The sequence below is a fragment of the Pocillopora verrucosa genome, chromosome 7 (assembly GCF_036669915.1).
Source record: "Pocillopora verrucosa isolate sample1 chromosome 7, ASM3666991v2, whole genome shotgun sequence".
Lineage (NCBI taxonomy): Eukaryota > Metazoa > Cnidaria > Anthozoa > Scleractinia > Pocilloporidae > Pocillopora > Pocillopora verrucosa.
Genome location: NC_089318.1, coordinates 9405427 through 9421685, shown reverse-complemented (window position 1 = coordinate 9421685; position 16259 = coordinate 9405427). Strand labels below are relative to the sequence as shown.

The 16259-nt window shown below is 38.2% G+C and overlaps 1 protein-coding gene across 2 annotated transcripts; it reads right to left on the bottom strand.

Moving 5' to 3' along the window:
* Window positions 1–87: 87 nt before the first annotated feature.
* On the bottom strand, window positions 88–15406 carry LOC131771551 (uncharacterized). 2 transcript variants are annotated; one of them, XM_059087363.2, is made up of 4 exons: window positions 15138–15406; window positions 6394–7474; window positions 5311–5675; window positions 88–2088 (listed from the first exon to the last, which is right to left on the bottom strand). In XM_059087363.2, exons 2-4 carry the CDS (start codon window positions 7368–7370, stop codon window positions 1604–1606), a joined length of 1827 nt encoding a protein of 608 aa, XP_058943346.2. In that variant the 5' UTR covers window positions 7371–7474; window positions 15138–15406; the 3' UTR covers window positions 88–1603. The 2 variants fall into 2 exon arrangements, 1 of the variants encoding a protein (XP_058943346.2); XR_010718113.1 differs by lacking the exons at window positions 88–2088; window positions 5311–5675; window positions 6394–7474 and adding exons at window positions 8968–9850; window positions 10127–10367; window positions 10863–11614.
* Between the last annotated feature and the right edge of the window lie 853 nt (window positions 15407–16259).

The window sequence follows — 16259 nt, the reverse complement described above, 5'->3', positions numbered from 1 at the left end:
TATTTTGTCCAGTGGTTGTTTGAACCTTAAGGAATACCAATTTAGAGCAGTTAATCATTAGCTGTGTCACGCAACTCTTCCAAAAAAGAAAAAACTAGGGTTTTAAATCACAAATATCTCCAATAGGCAACATTGTATGTTGACAAACATACCATCACAGGAAACAACTCTGTTGTATTTTGTATTTTGTGCTGTAAAATTCGGCACAACTCGTAAAATACTCGGCGATACTACACACCAAATCGTCTAATACGATATATATATATATATATATACATATATATATATATATGTTTCGATAGGGGGAAAAAGCAGAGAGACTATACTTTCATCTCTACAAGCCTGTTTCGTGATTGCTCACTCATCAGGGGATTTTATTGTTAAGAATATTCGTACCATCGTTTCTCCACTTTATAAATTTGCATAAAAATGATACTTCAATTGTTACGCAGTAACGTTTTGTTTCCGTGGCGGCATGAGGACACGAGCTCATTACGTTTATTGAGTGATGATAATTAGAGTCGGCGAATAATGAGTAATTTTTCTTTGAGGCAGAGGTTGCATCTTTTGTTTGCGCTGTTGTAGGGCGATCTTGATGAAAGGATGCGCCATGAAATATAATGGTTGATGTTATTTTCTTTAAGGGTCCAGATGAAAGTATAATCTCTCTGTTTTTTCCCCTATCGCAACATATATCGCGCATATAAACATATCGCGCTCTACTTCTACATATCAAACACTGTAAAACAGAAAAATCAATACACAGACTTCCTATATATATATATATATATATATATATATACTATTAAGTATTTAAGAAAAAATTGAACTTTTTCTGTAATTTTTACCTTCTTTTTTACTAAACAACTGTATGACCCTACAGTTGGCATGTCTAGTTCGGATTGCTCATCGCAGACCTGTTTGGCTGTTTCTAAAGGTTCCACTCACTAGGTTGTCAATCTAACGCGGTACAATTTTTATAACACTTAACCAATGAATCAAACTGAACTAAAAAACAAAGGAAATAGTTCCAAGTTTCAAGTTATTTGCTCTTTCCACGATCACTGTCTTTTCTCTTTCTAAATTCTTGGGTATTACAGGTTTCAACCTGACGCAACAAAAATAACGCCAGCACTATAAAAGTCATAGGAAACTTATCGTCGGACTTGAATCAAGTTACCTAAGCTACCGCCTTCTTCCATAAATTCAGAAAATAAAAGTATATTCGGATGATTATAGAATACGGTAGAACCCCGCTAACTCGAACTCAGTGAGCTTGAAGAAGCTGTAAGCTTGGCATGTTTGTCTATTAAATCAAGTTGCGGCTACAGCTGTACTAATGGAACTTTTATAATATATGTACTATTCCCAAATAATAAATAAAACAAGTTGTTAGTGATTTCTTTAAAAATAGGAACTACACTGTCAGCTTTAAATATATTTTTCACGGGAAAGCAAAACAAATCTTGTTAATAAGGGAACAAAGTGATGATTGGGAACATCTTACGACACTATGTCAAAGAACAGAAAACTATATATTGGCTACCATTTCTCAATTCCAATAACCAAATATCCATTTTTAGTGAGGAGGCATCTTAGTTTACTAGATGGAAAAGTCGCTGAACTGTAAACTACCGTCGGCAGGAAGCTGATCAAGACATGCTGAGTGACCCGGCGTGGGACATTTGGAAAAGACTCCCGATTTGTATACACCTGACGATGAATGTTGTACATGATGGTATATCTCTGGCCCGTAGCGATTCCGCATGGAGAGTCCTGGGTTACGAAAAGCATTCAACCACATACCAGCAAACTTGACTTTTGTTGGCTTTTTACCGCTTGCGACAAGTTCCGCGCTCTGAAAGATATCGTGACCATAAAGTTCGAGTTTCCATCCGTTTTTATATAGTAAAATAGCACCCAAGACCTTATGACCGTTCCTCCATCCCTCTGTTCTTTCTGAAATAACTCTGTAACCGGCCGCTTTGAATCTTGGAATAAGCCCGAACATAGCCGTAAAGTTATCATTAGGGAAGTGAATGTCTGCATCAAGCTCCCACGGTAAAACTCCCTGGAACTTAACAGCACCTAGAACAGAAGCAAACTTGGTTCAATGAATTTCGGCAATCAGACATGGTTTGATGCTACTCTGGTTTACAGATCTAATGAATGTAACCGAAGAAGTTACAATTCATGGACCCAACGTTTCGACACTCCTGTCTGGTGCCTTCATCAGGGGTGATCTAAACGCTGCAACAAGAGGTCCTTTTATATGATTGCTAATTAGCGGCCTTTTTCTGACGAGGTGTAAATAGGCGTCAGGAAGCTAACCGCCATCGTCACGATTTAAAGGAGCGTGGGCGGAGTTCATATGCCAAGCCTCCAAACAGAGGCGCTGGTGGTAACGCCGATTAGTGATGATAATTTTAGAATTATCCCACGCAATTGTATGGTTAGTTAGGCATGTGTGCTCCGATAAAGCTGAATTTTCCTTTTTGCAAAAGAAAACCGCTTTTTGATGCTCTTTTAAACGTGTACCAAACAGACGTTTGGTCTGTCTGATGTATTCGTTGTGGCTATGCAAAATTCTCTTGATGGGTTCCGTAACACCCTGAATGTAAGGAATAACAGCAAAACCAGTCGCTGGTTCCCTTTCATCAAGAGCGTTACTAGTTGTAACTGGTTTTTGGCAGTTACGGAGAAAGGTTTTTGTATAGCCATTTGCCTTTAGGACATTAGAAACATATTTCCTCTCCCCAGCCTTCGAATCGAGTGAAGATGGTAGACAGTCAGCACTCTAAGTAAAGTTTTGGCTACAGACTTTTTATGGCAAATAGGGTGGTGAGAATCGAAAGCGAGGTATTTGTCGGTGTGGGTAGGTTTACGGTAGACACTTGTCTCTAAAATACCCTGAACCCCTCTAGACACATTTAAATCAAGAAAGGGCAAATGTCTATCCTTTTCACGCTCAAGGGTGAATTGGATCGACGGCTCTACTGAATTCAAATGCGACAGGAGGCGCTCCGCCTCACTTCCAGATACCGCAGAAATAACATCATCGACATATCGTTTCCAGAAAAAGGGTTTAACCGGTGAAGTGGCTAAGGCCCTTTGTTCCACATCTTCATTACCATGTTAGCAATGACAGCAGAGACGGGCGAACCCATCGCTGTACCAAAAACTTGTTGATAGTAGGTGCCATTACATGTAAATTGCGTGGTTTTGAGGCAAAAAGACAGCAGATGAATAATATCATCCACAGGCAAAGAAGTTTTTTGTCCTAGGGAAGCATCTTCTCTAAGTCTCTCCTCCGCAACCTTAACGGTAAGATCAACTGAGATTTTAGTTAGGAGCGAAACAACGTCGAAAGATACTAATTCTTTACAAGCGTTAAGAGTTTTATCTCTTGTGAAATCCGCAAATTCGCAGGATTTTTTGACAGTGTAATCAGTATTCCCAACAACAGGCGACAAAATTCTCGCAAGAGAACCAGAAATTACATAAGTCGGAGAATTAACAAAAAAGAGACAATGGGTCTCAAAGGAATTCCCGGTTTAAGAATTTTAGGTAAGCCTTGAAAACGTGGACATAAGCCGTCACTACTGTATAACATTTTGTACGTAGAGTCACCAATTTTACCAGCTTTTTTTCAAATAAAGCAACATTTTGTTTAACTTTCTTTAAGTTTTACTGGTAGGATCAGAGTTTAAGACAGCATACGTACTTTTGTCGTTAAGCAGAGACAGAGCTTTGTCGTGATATTGCTATTTGTCCATGACCACAACACAATTACCCTTGTCAGCAGGTAATACGAGCCTATTCGGATCCTTTTTGAGAGCTATAAGCGCATTGAAAACATCCTTATGAATGTTTTTGGTGGGAGGTTTAGCACGTCTGAGTATGCTGCTTACTTCTACTCTTACCAAATGCCTACGATCGTCGTTGAGTTGAGAGATACTCTCCTCTAGTAAACTTCAGACCCTTCTCTAAACCACTCCGTTCCAGCGCAGATAACTCCTTAGAGGAAGGGTTCATGACCCATTTATCTTTCAGAGATGAGCCTGAATTAACAGGAGACCTCTTACTGAGCAAATGACAGAATATTCTGTCGTGTTTCTCTCTCTCTGTTTGGTAAACGTCTACAGTTCTTTCGAACTGCATAACTCCTCGACCCAGGAAGTTTCGGAGTTGTTAATCAAAGCAGAGAGTTCACTGAGTGAACGAGAGAATAACGCACGCAAACACAGTATGGAACTGTGACATTCATCTATTCGTAGCTTGAGAAAAGAAAAACCAGTACGGACCATGAGCTTGTATCCTTTAGCACTCCGTAAAGGAGGCCGAAATCTCAAACTCGATGGAAGCAAATAGTTTTCTTTGATTGAAATAAAAATGACAGCGATACTTAGCAATGCGGAATCTGATATTCGCGAGCCGGTTGACCCTTGTAACAACAGTTTGACTATACTTTTCTTGCAAATAAAATATATTAACGTTGCCTTGTGAACTTTAATATATTGAATTTCGGCAAGTTTATAATCTCTTGATATAGGCCAGATGTAGAAATGCCTTCTTTACGTTTACTTCTTCAATTTGGGGAATTCGATTTGTTAACTTGCGAGATTCACCGCAGAATTCTTTGGGTAGATAATGGAGCTGCGTAAATGTGCGCTTTTCAGCCCACGAATTCTTCGACCGATGTATCATCAAAGAGGATTTTTTTTCTTTTTTTTTTTTCAGATGACAGGTGGCCAAAACATCTGAAAACATCTGATTTGTTTCAGGTAATATTTTTTTTATCTACTCGCTATCTTTATACTCAACAAAAACGGAGGAAACGCAGACATCCCAGATAATTCGCCCCCGAATCCTTACTTTGAAAAAAAAAATTTTGAGTTTTTTAAAAGCAAATGAAAGAGTCACCTTCCATCTACATCTCTCTAAAAATTGGTTTTACATTCGGGTTCGTAGAACCAGTGACCGAAAAAAAAATATTTTAAGAATTTTCCAGCTTCATTGAATCTTTTAAAAACTGTAAGTTTTGCACTTCTTTAAATGGTAGCTATGAAAGTAATATTTGCATAACACTTGTAAATAAGGTTGTAATTTCGTACAAAATGTTGGCATTGTAGTCCATGCACGTTATGTTAGTGTTGTGGAATATTTGATAAATGATTCCATTGGAAAATAAAGAAAAGATAAAATAAAACAAAAAATAATATCAATGAATTGAAAAAAAGGTCACACGAGGGACTCGAAGGATTAAAACAAAACCTCCCTCGTAGAGTAGGAGGTCAGGTGTCACATTACCTAATTGTGATCCTTCATTTAACTCGCACAAAAGCCCTGCGTTTTCACACTCCTTCATGACAAATTTGATCATATCTGCGAGATTCTCCAAATCACAAGGAGGGACAAGGAGTCCTGACTGTTTCCTACAACTAGCGGTGTTATCATTGGGCCGCCCGCCTCTCCTACAGCCATACCAGCGGATCGTTCCGTCGGAATTGATCCATTTTTTGACATCCCACTTGTTAGCCAAGGCCACATATTTTTCATGCGGAATTTCCTGCACATGAGTCTCAAACATAACGTCTGGACAGCTGACAACGACTTTCTCTGGATGTTTCAGTTTTATTCGCCAGAAAATATCAAGAAAGGCACCAAAAGGCAGTCTAGGAAAGAGAATGCAATAGATAAGGTCAAAAGCTTTCAGCTGTCAGAGACTAATATGGTCTAATGGCTCCATTTGGGGCAGGAAGAGAGTCACTCACCTTTCGCGGATCATTTAAGACAAAAATACGCCATAACAACACAAAACCATTTGGAGCCTATTATGTCAGTTTGAGTTTAACATAACTTCATAGAGGCTCAGAAAGAGCTCCCGCTTCCGTAAGCATTTGCGAGAAGCTTCGAATTGATAACCATGGTGGAACTCATAACTTACGTTGAGAACAATGCCTAACTCTAAAAGAAGTAACAAGACATTTTCTACTTAAAACCCAACATGGATGATTCACCTTTTAAGTTTATACCGGATAAAACACGTTCCGAGAAATAACATTCAAATGGCTTCGCCCATTCTTACGCAGCTATATTCTGGGGTCTTTAGTAAGGAAAGCCACAGTGAACAAAAGAAGTCTGCGACATTTCTTGAAATCGAAACTGTTTCCCCTCCCTAAAACAAAGATTGGTGTGAAAGAGACAGGATTGGAGAAGAGAAAAATCTCATCACGATCTTCTCCCTTCTCCGCCTAAATCTACGCCTCGCTTTTATCGTAAAAAAAAACAAAAAAACAAACAAACAAACAAACAAACAATAATTGAGTCCTATTTGGATACATGTGAATATCAGTTGATATTCTCTCGTCAGATATAAATGTGCAGACTTACTTTTCATCAAATCCAAGTGCCTTGAGTTCTTTCGTCTTCGCCATAAATGGACCAGGAAGCACGTCACACACTAAACAATCAGTAAACGAGCGATAATAACCATCCAGAAAAAAAGCAACCCAGTTTCTGAAATTCACTTGAAAACAGCCTTTGTCCCATTCGCCACGTTGATTTTTGTGACTCCCTCCTGCAATGATTGTATCTTTGTTCTCGCTGAGCACCCGAATGAGTCGCTCAACATTTACATCATCAGTGAAGTATGTAATATCCGATGCAAATAGTACATAGGGCGTGGATACTGTTTTGAGTAACATCGACCATGTTTTTCCGTGAGTTAGGTCATCGAATACCACGTTGGTTATGTTTGACCCAAATTCTTTTAAGTTTAAATTTGTCTTCGACTTGGACACAAATATTACTGGTACGCTTGGATAATAGTTTACGATGCCTTTAAAAATGTTTTGTAAATTTTCGGTTGAGATATCTTCAGGTGATGTAACAATCATGGTCACAAGCTGGTCCAGTGGAACAAAGTCTGAACAATTTACTCGGTCGAAACCTTTCCTAAACCGGGGAAACACGTACTCCCAACTCGGTGCCATGAATTTCTCAGCGCAAACCTCTTTCTTTAGCAAATAATTTACGGAAGAACTGCCCGCTGAATTGTTTTTTTTCAGATCATCAGTTAAATTTCCATCAGTGGATATTATTAACTCCTTGACAAGTTGAATATGTTTTTCTAAACGGTAGAAATGTAATTGCGAGTGTTGTAGGCTGCGCTGTGTCTCGGAGAGTTCTTTAGCTAAGAGCCTTAAATTCTCGGTGACGTAGTGCTTCCTCCCAAAAGTTGGGTTCGTAAGCTTGTGGAAATGCCTTATAGAATCAATCCGAAGACTGGATGTGAGCCAAATTAACAAGCCAATGTATGGTATTACAACTATCACGGCTAAAACGAAACTCCGTTTGTTTGGATACATTGCAACAATTTTTGTACCATGAGTTGTTGAAATGATGTGGCATCCACACTTTTTATTTTCTAGAGAGTTGATGATCTTTTTCCGTAAACATCAGTTATGAGAGTCTGCAGGGATAAAAACAAAACAAAACAAAACAATAACATGACGATTTAATAAAAAAAAAATATATATATATTCAAAAGTTGAACGAGGCAGTACAGGTGGTTTCATTTCTTTAAACAGCGCAATTGAAAACTTTTCACCTGAAGAGCTGCAACAAATCACATGCACATCATGTATGACTATAGGGGCATGTCAAAGGCTAAACAATTTATTTATCACAAGAAACTCTGTGTCAGTGTGTAAACCGTATCTCCTCTCAAACGTGTGAAATTAATCATGCGAAACTTTGCATGTAAAACAATTTTGCCTCGCAACAATAGAAGCACTCGTAAAGAAAAGCCCATTTTGAGGTTGAATTTTTCGCTTCTCGGATCGAGCGTTCGGAAATGGAGTCTGCAGCCTTGGGCTTTTCTTACGTACGTAGAAAACCTCGAAATGGATAACTCGCTAAAATGGGTTTTTTCGTCAAAGTAAGCGGTCAGATAGCAAGCGAGGCATTGTGGAGGTAAAGGAAGGTATTTTTATTGAGAATTTGACTGTATTTTTTATTCCTAAGAGCGGTCGTAAATATTATTTCGCAAGATAATCATCTCACAGCTGGAGTCTGAGCCGCCGGTGGATAGCCTTTGAAAAAATTTACTCGTGCTGAATTATACCAAATTGCACTCGAAATAAGGTGACTACCTCTTCAAATTATCACCTTTGTCAGGAGATTCAATCAAGATACCAAAGAAGTCTCTCGAGTCTGTTTTTAGATTCGCACTACGGGATACCCATGTTCCGGACCACATTTAGTATCTGGGCAACCGAGCTCGATTCATGTTCACCTTACTCGAATAGCAATTCGAGTACCATTTCAAACCAACCTCGGTTCAACGAGCTCGAAATGCGGTCAATTCTATTCGAGCTCGATTCAACTATATCGTGCTCAATTAAAAGGACAAGCTCGGTTTACCTCGTATTCTATCGAGCACGGTTTTTTCTATCGGTTTCATATTGAGCTCGGTTTGGTATCGAGCTCGGTTTAATCTTCATTCAGCAAATGAGAGGTAATCTGGTACCAAGACTTGGGAGGGAGCATGGGACGAGCGAGAGTGGCCATGTTTCTGGCAAATTTGTCAAGTTTAGTTCGTGAATTCGGGACTTTTTAGGAGTATGTTTTCGGTCGAGTTCGAAAAAAAAGAAGAAGAGTGACAGAAGAAGAGCAAAGAATGATTTATACTGCTAAGGAGATGAAGGAAATGACACTAAGGTGAACATTGGCTCTTTGCGGGAGGGTGTTCCGAGTTGCTGGTTCATAGTTTCTAGTAACGTTTTGTTCAGTTTCAAACTTAAGCTCAATCCTGGAGTGTACGTTTCTCGGTTATTTTAAATCTCAGTAGTGTAATAAGAAAGTGTCTCCCTCCATTTTACCAACCCCAAGTTTACCCCACAAAAAAGTATACATAACAACATGCAACAATACACACATTCTATTTTTATTATATAAGCTCAATACACTTTCGTGTTTCTATTTTAATTGGTCTTTTGTAACGAGGAAAAGGAACAGAACTCTAATGAAATATGAAAATCTTTTGGAGAATATGACAAAAAAAGTCTGAAAAGTAATGTATGTTCATCCCTTGCAATCAAATATTAAGAAGAATAATATTAACTATACTGGACATATGCATCAGTCATCAGATACCATGGTTAATTGACGACATTTCACGAAATTAAGAAAGTGTGGCGGGCTACTGTAATTGTTAAAAGAAGCTAAATTTTTAAATATAAAATAAACATACAGTTCAAACTGTGTTTGTTTCACTCATTCTATTCAGATATTACATAACACAATCACACTGCGATATTATTGATACCAGTGAGAGAAATGTATTTGTGAATCCAGATTGATTAAATGTTAGCTAGATGAAGAAAGATTTGCCAATTTTTTGAAAAGTAAGTAATTTTCAGGAATTAGTTTGATAGTTGAGAGCAAAGAGGTTTCCACTATTAAAAGGTCTTAAAATGTTCAATCCAGTTATTAATGTGTTAATAGATCCACCAAAAAGCCATTAAACAACTGCAACAGTTCACTTTTAACAAAATAATCAATGCTTGTTGATCTAACCCTGGTTTTTAAACGGCTTGACCTAGCCCTCTTCATAGACTGCAAAAGCCATATCTTTAATTGGCAGTCATGACAAAAAAACACAAGGAAGACATTTTGGGCTGTACAATTAGACATTATAAAAATGCTAGTTCACTTTTTTCTAAACTGAATTGAACATTTTATGACCTGCTCATGAAATTAATACAAGTTGAGGAGGTGAATAATAAATTAACTAATATGAAGTCTGCCATTTTCGTCGTTCTCAATTCCAGGTGCCATCACAATCCTTCAAAAACATAATCAATGTGTTTACAAATCATAAAATTGTTCTGCTAATTATAATTGTAAATCTCTTGTCAGCATGTTTGATTTCAGGAACAAAAGCCAACTGTTACTAGCCTATGTACATAATCCATTTTTGATATTCTTGTTTTTCCTTGACAGACTTTTGATTGAAAGCTTTTCACTGTTGCACGCATTACATAAAGAGTTTAAATTTGTGTTAAATGCTGCAGCATTTATCTGTATCACACTTTTACACTCTGCGTACTCATAATCTTACCAAATTTCTCTTATGTTGAAGGGTCCTTTTTTGCCTTCTTTCTTTTGGCTGTTGTCCTCCTGTCCCTCCTTCTTTTCTGTGTACCTTGTTCTTTTTCTTTAATTTCTCTCTCTCCTTTCATTTCCTCATGTTCTTTTTCTACTACTCCAGCTGGTATTCCTCCTTTCCCTCCTTTATCTCCATTTTCCAATGTTTCTTCTTCATTACTTACTCCTTTTTCCTCTTCCTTTTCTTGTTATGACTGCATATTAAGAATATGGTTTTTGCAGTCTATAAAGAGGGTTAGGTCAGGCCGTTTAAAAACTAAGGTTAAATCAACAAGCATTGATTATTTTGTTAAAAGAGAACTGTTGTAGTTTTTTAATAGCTTTAAGAGTTGATTAGATTGGTGGATCTATCAATACATTAATAACCAAGATTTTCATATTTCATATGAGTTCTGTTCCTTTTCCTAGTTACAAACGACCAATTAAAATAGAAACACGAAAGTGTATTGAGCTTATATAATAAAAATAGAATGTTTGTATTGTTGCATGTTTTTATGTATACTTTTTTGTGGGGTAAACTTGGGGTTGGAAAAATGGAGGTAGACACTTTCCTATTACACTACTAAGATTTAAAATAACCGAGAAACGTACACTCCAGGATCGAGCTTAAGTTTGAAACTGAACAAAACGTTACTAAAAATCATGAACCGGCAAGTCGGAACACCCTCCCGTAAAGAGCCAATACTCACCTTAGTGTCATCTCCTTCATGTCCTTAGCAAGATAAATCATTCTTTGCTCTTCTTTTTTTTCGATTTCCGTTCCTTCGAAAGTTAAAAAGTGTTATTCCTCCATGACATATTCGTTATTAGGAGGCAACTAAAGAGATTCAGAAAGAATCGAAACTGCAGCCTTTCCCAAGAATCTACTCATCTAGCAGCAGTTACACTCACAGCCGATTATCACATCGCAAACAAAATTCATTAAAAGATATCTTGATAACAGCTAAGCTTTCAGGTCAGAAGATTGAGAAGCGCAAGCGAATGGCAGGAGTCGCACAAGCCAATCAACACCTTTTAACCATCGACTACCTTCTGATTTCCGGCTTATCCGTTGTGTCGCCGTGTGCATTGTGGACTGTTATTTATTGGCGAGTGACTTCTTTCGTTGCTCTTATTCATCTGTCCTTCATTCAGTGATCAAGAAAGTAGATTTACCATACAACACTCGCCATTAATAAATTTCCTTTTACCTTGGAAAGTAGATTTACAACACAATTGAGTATACGATAGTAACGCTATGTAACGCAACAATAGGCCTGTTCTCGGCCATAATCGGTCTCAAACATTATCACTTAAAATGCGAGAAACACATGTACCTTTTGAGAGCGTTTGGTCAGAGCTGTTGAAGAAGGATCAAAGTGGCCATCCAAATCTTTGAAAGGCTCCAAACTACGACGTACATCAAATTTGACCTTTTCGAAAACCGGTCTCAAATTGCTTACTGAAAAACAATGATTGCGTTTGTCCTTAAGAACTATAGAATGCGCGACAAATACGTACAAAAAATACTTTTACACATTCAGAACAAATCAAATTACATTTACTCATGGTGAAAGGAAAAAAGAACGGCCTAACGTTTACGGAATGTTCAGTCAAAATCTGCCGATTTTTGCTGCTCTCACCGCCATATTGAAAATATGCAAAACGCAATCGGAGTGCGCACACCACCCGGCTTTATATAATCCACTTAATTCCCCTAGCTCAGTCGTAGGGTACTAAAAAAAACCAGTCAAGTTGTAAATGAAGTAAATTTAGTGACGCGTAAAGAACCGCAAGTAAAGTATAAAGGCAAGTTATGTAAATTCTACTCTAAAAAAGTACTCGGTATTTCTGATTAATTTGAAGTTGATTATAGCTGATAAATACCTGATCTCCAGTGTTATTTATTTATTTATTCTATACTCCCTTGCCTTGAAAATAATTAGGGTTTAACGCATTTCTGCGAGGGTATTTATGCTTTTTCCCCCTATCCAGCTTGCTAAGTAACTAAAATACTGGGCTGCATCTCCCGGGCTCGTTTACTGGGCACATAAAAATCACACAAACACATTGATCTGGAGTAAAAATGGCTGAGGGCAAAGGCCCAAAGCCGGTTTAATCAGTAATCAAAACTGAATCAATTATTACCCAAAATATTTGAATCTGGGAAAAATAGCTTGCCCAGTAAAGGTGAGGGCTGAAAAACAACGCCAACAAAATCAACTATTAATTGAGCTAAAACAAAGACATGTGGCTGGAATAAGGGGAGGAGGTGGGGTACAAACAAACGTGTCACTTGCGAAGAAATCTGAAGTGAATGACTCTGTGAATTCTGTCACGAGTATTAGACTCCAAAAAAGGTTGGGGGTCAATACATTGCAATACTCGCACCCCTTAACCAGGCCTGTCACGCATCTTGCATTGTCATGTAACGCTCTCTACACGTGACTAACATATATCAGCAATTATCACAATAATAGAACATTAATAATCGGGGAAAAAAAGCATAAAAATCCTATTCGCGAGCAAATATTTTCTTTTTTAGAACTCAATTTATTCATTCGGTATTCTTAAAAACTGCGCTCTGCAAACAAGAGCGAACGACTCTCTTCAAAATGTAAACAACAAGCGGTGAATGCATTCAAAGAATGACATAGACTTATAAAAGTGTCATTTCACTTTTTTCACGTTTTTGTCCGCTTTCAGCTTTATTTTTTTGGTTAAAGACGTTAAACGAAACCTTGCGTTTTAGTTACGTGGACCCAGGGCCCGAAATAACAGCGTACACCGAAACCTCATTGGTGGGTTCACCACGATTTGCAAGACAACCCGTGAGACCAGAAATATCTAAAATCAAAACAAGAGGTGACATCGATTGATCAAAACTTGCAGAGGTAATAATTCTATGAAATAATTTGTAGAAACGCTTGCATAGTTTGATTGCTCTGAAGAAACGAATAACTATTTTGATTGAATGAATGGATAACTCTTTAAGCCGATCCTGATAGGCGAGAAAAATTCTTCAAGATCGACGAGTCGCTGCTCTTTGTTCTGGGTGTACTTAGAAAACTTCAAAAGAAAAAAAATCCAGTCTCGGTCTACAGTGATCGAAATTTCTCGTTCAAGATCTCTTTTTGAAACTCTCAAAACTCTCCGCTTTAAAAAATACGTATCCAAGTCGAAGAGGTTTCGCGAAAGACTGAAATCTATAAACTTCCAACACAATATGTGCAATAATTCTCTGCCGTTTCATTGACACATTTAGAACAAAAGGATACGTTTAAACCTTTGCGGCCCAGGACATCTTATAATTAAGCCATTGTTCCATACCTTTGAATTCGCTTCTGAGTCTTCTGCCACATACCCTCACCTTATTTTAACCGAGTGAAAACAAGCACTCTCGAAGGCAACTCCGAATGAATAAATTGAGCCTTCAGGGTACAAAATCTAGCGGTTGTGCCCATTTCTAAAATACACACTTAAATCGGAGTGAAGTTGTAATGTCGGCTGACTTTAATTGTGAGTTTTCGGATCAACATCAAAATTCATCCATGAAATCCTCTCCAACTTCTTCGTGAAGTTCTTAAATCCTCTGGCGTGCATGGAAGTTTTCGTATTCTTTCCTTGCTTGAAATAAATACGATCATGGTTGGTCCAAGTGAATTTCAATTCGAGCTTTTTCTTGAGTTCATTGACCGAATTATACAGCTTCTCAGGAGTCAATGATAACGTGATAGAGATCTTCTTACTGAGGTCCAAGACCGCATTTGCAACATTTCACGTGATTCCTGTATTTACTAAAAACATATGAAAAACACTGTCTGAAAAGGATAACGAAACAGCATGCTTTTCACGTGGCGAAATGAGAGTGGAAATGACGTAAAAATTACGTGAAATCTCCATTTTTCATGTAATATTACTCACATTGTTTTAAATTCTGAGAAAATGCCTCATTATGAGGATAAGAATACACCTGGCTTTATTCTAGTGGTTACGAAAGCATGTGTTTATCTGTTGTAAAAAAAGATAACGACATTCACACGCTTTTCGCATGCCTTTCACATAGCAATTCTCAGAGCTGGTGAAATTTTCATGGGAAAGAGTGAAAACTTTGTGAAGACTGCGTGAAAATTATCACTCTTTTCACATAGGATTCACATGCTGTTTCACATTTTTGGTTCTGTTTGCGATATACTAAACAGCAACTACAAATTCCTTGCCGTCGCAAAACTGCTCGATCGGCAGCGTACATGTAAATGTGAATTCGTGACTGCTGAGGAGGTAAGCCGCGGACATTTCAAGTCTCCACGTGAAAAGACATAAAAATTTCAAGCATCCTGGTGTATTTACCAAGGTCTTAATATTACAGGGCAAGAAAAAAGGGTGGTCATCAGATCGCATAATACACAACATATTAAACAGGTAAAAAATACCTCGTGGCATTTATCAACAATGCAGGAACCAGGAAGACACTTCGGTCTACAGCGAGAATTGTAGCCTTGCTTGTACTTAAATGGCACCGTAAATATAACCTTCTTCGCCCGGCGCGATCAAAGTTTGAAAACGTTGCATTTTAAAACCGTACTAGTTTAACGGACTCGTGTCCGAAAGCTCGCGAAATCCTTACCTCATTCCGTGAGTTCGAAGAGCTTATAAACAACGCAACGACAAAATATAGAAACATTTCTACAAGCGAAAATTGTAGCCTGGATTGTACTTTACCACCACGGAAACATAACCATCATCGTCTAGAGTGATATGACTAAGAGGACATAGTAAATTTACGAATTCGTTTACTGACGCTCGCGCGAACGTGACAGCGATGCGTAAGCTCGAAGTATTTAAAAACAGTGTAAAAATAGAAACACTTCCTCGCACTACGATAGAAATTGTGGCCTTGCTTAGAGTAGTTCGAACACAGACGGATATGTGTTAGTATGTGAGTAACAGTAATGATAAACGAAAAATATCAATAAACAACCTACCTCTTCCTTTCTTTTGAAGGTATTTAAGGTAGAAGAATCATTCTGGCGGTTCACCACGGGTACTCAAGTTCCGTCTTGTGTTACTAAGCGCCACATTTTTTAAATTGATCTCCAACAGGAATTTCCAAAGGAAAGGTCGATGTCAGAGCTACCTTAATGGCATTTATGCTTCTTTCAGCGGACTGGCTCTAGGTTAGTCTGAAAGAAGGGATCCCGATCTCTCGAGGCGATAAAACCGAAAACTCCCTCTCGCTTTGGGCTTCATCACAACCACTCGTATTTTTAGAAATGAGCCCACGCTCATTTAAGCGGACAACCTATTTACATGGTTGACGTAAACAATAAATGCCAAACGGGGTAAGTTTCTAAAGAAACTGTGAAGCTGCGTAAGTGGGGGAGTTTTAAAATTACCCTTTATATTTTATAGCCTAACAACCCAACGTTTTGCTAATTTGGGGAAATCTGCGTACTCCAAAATATATTTATACCGAACTTACGCTTCCGTAATCCTGTTGTCATTGTAAAATTCTCCAAATAAACAGGCTACAGTTTCCTTCCTGATAAAAAGCCACACTCCATTTCGTATGCTCAACTTTAGTGCTTATGCCTACCTTCATTTTTAGCTTATTCATGCTGAAAGCAATGAATGAGGTATTGTGGTGAACCAGATGTTGACGGAAGTTGTCGACCGTGGACGGAAGTTGTATTCCGTGGACGGAAGTTGCATTGTGAACCGTTGGAACGGAAGTAGTCTAGCATGCTCCCTACTCAGTGAAAGTCAAAATTAATTTCGATGAAGCTCAGAAACTTAAATCACATTTCCGAACTTCTGAAAATTGAGAATCGAAAAGCCGAAATGTTCACACCTTGGGGACCCGTAGTGGGTTCATTTCAACACACGCTGTGACCACTCAGAAGAGCATCAGAGGCAGCCATACTGTTAAGCCTCGCATTTGCATTCGTCATCAGTTGGTATAGAGTAATCATAGCTCCATCATTGTGCTCGGGAGCTCTTCAATATACAGTCTACACATCAATCACAGGCGGCCAAGATAGTCTCAGTAAAATTTTTATTTCGAGCTCCAATATTTCGGTCCGGACTTGAGGCTCGCTCGAAAAAAA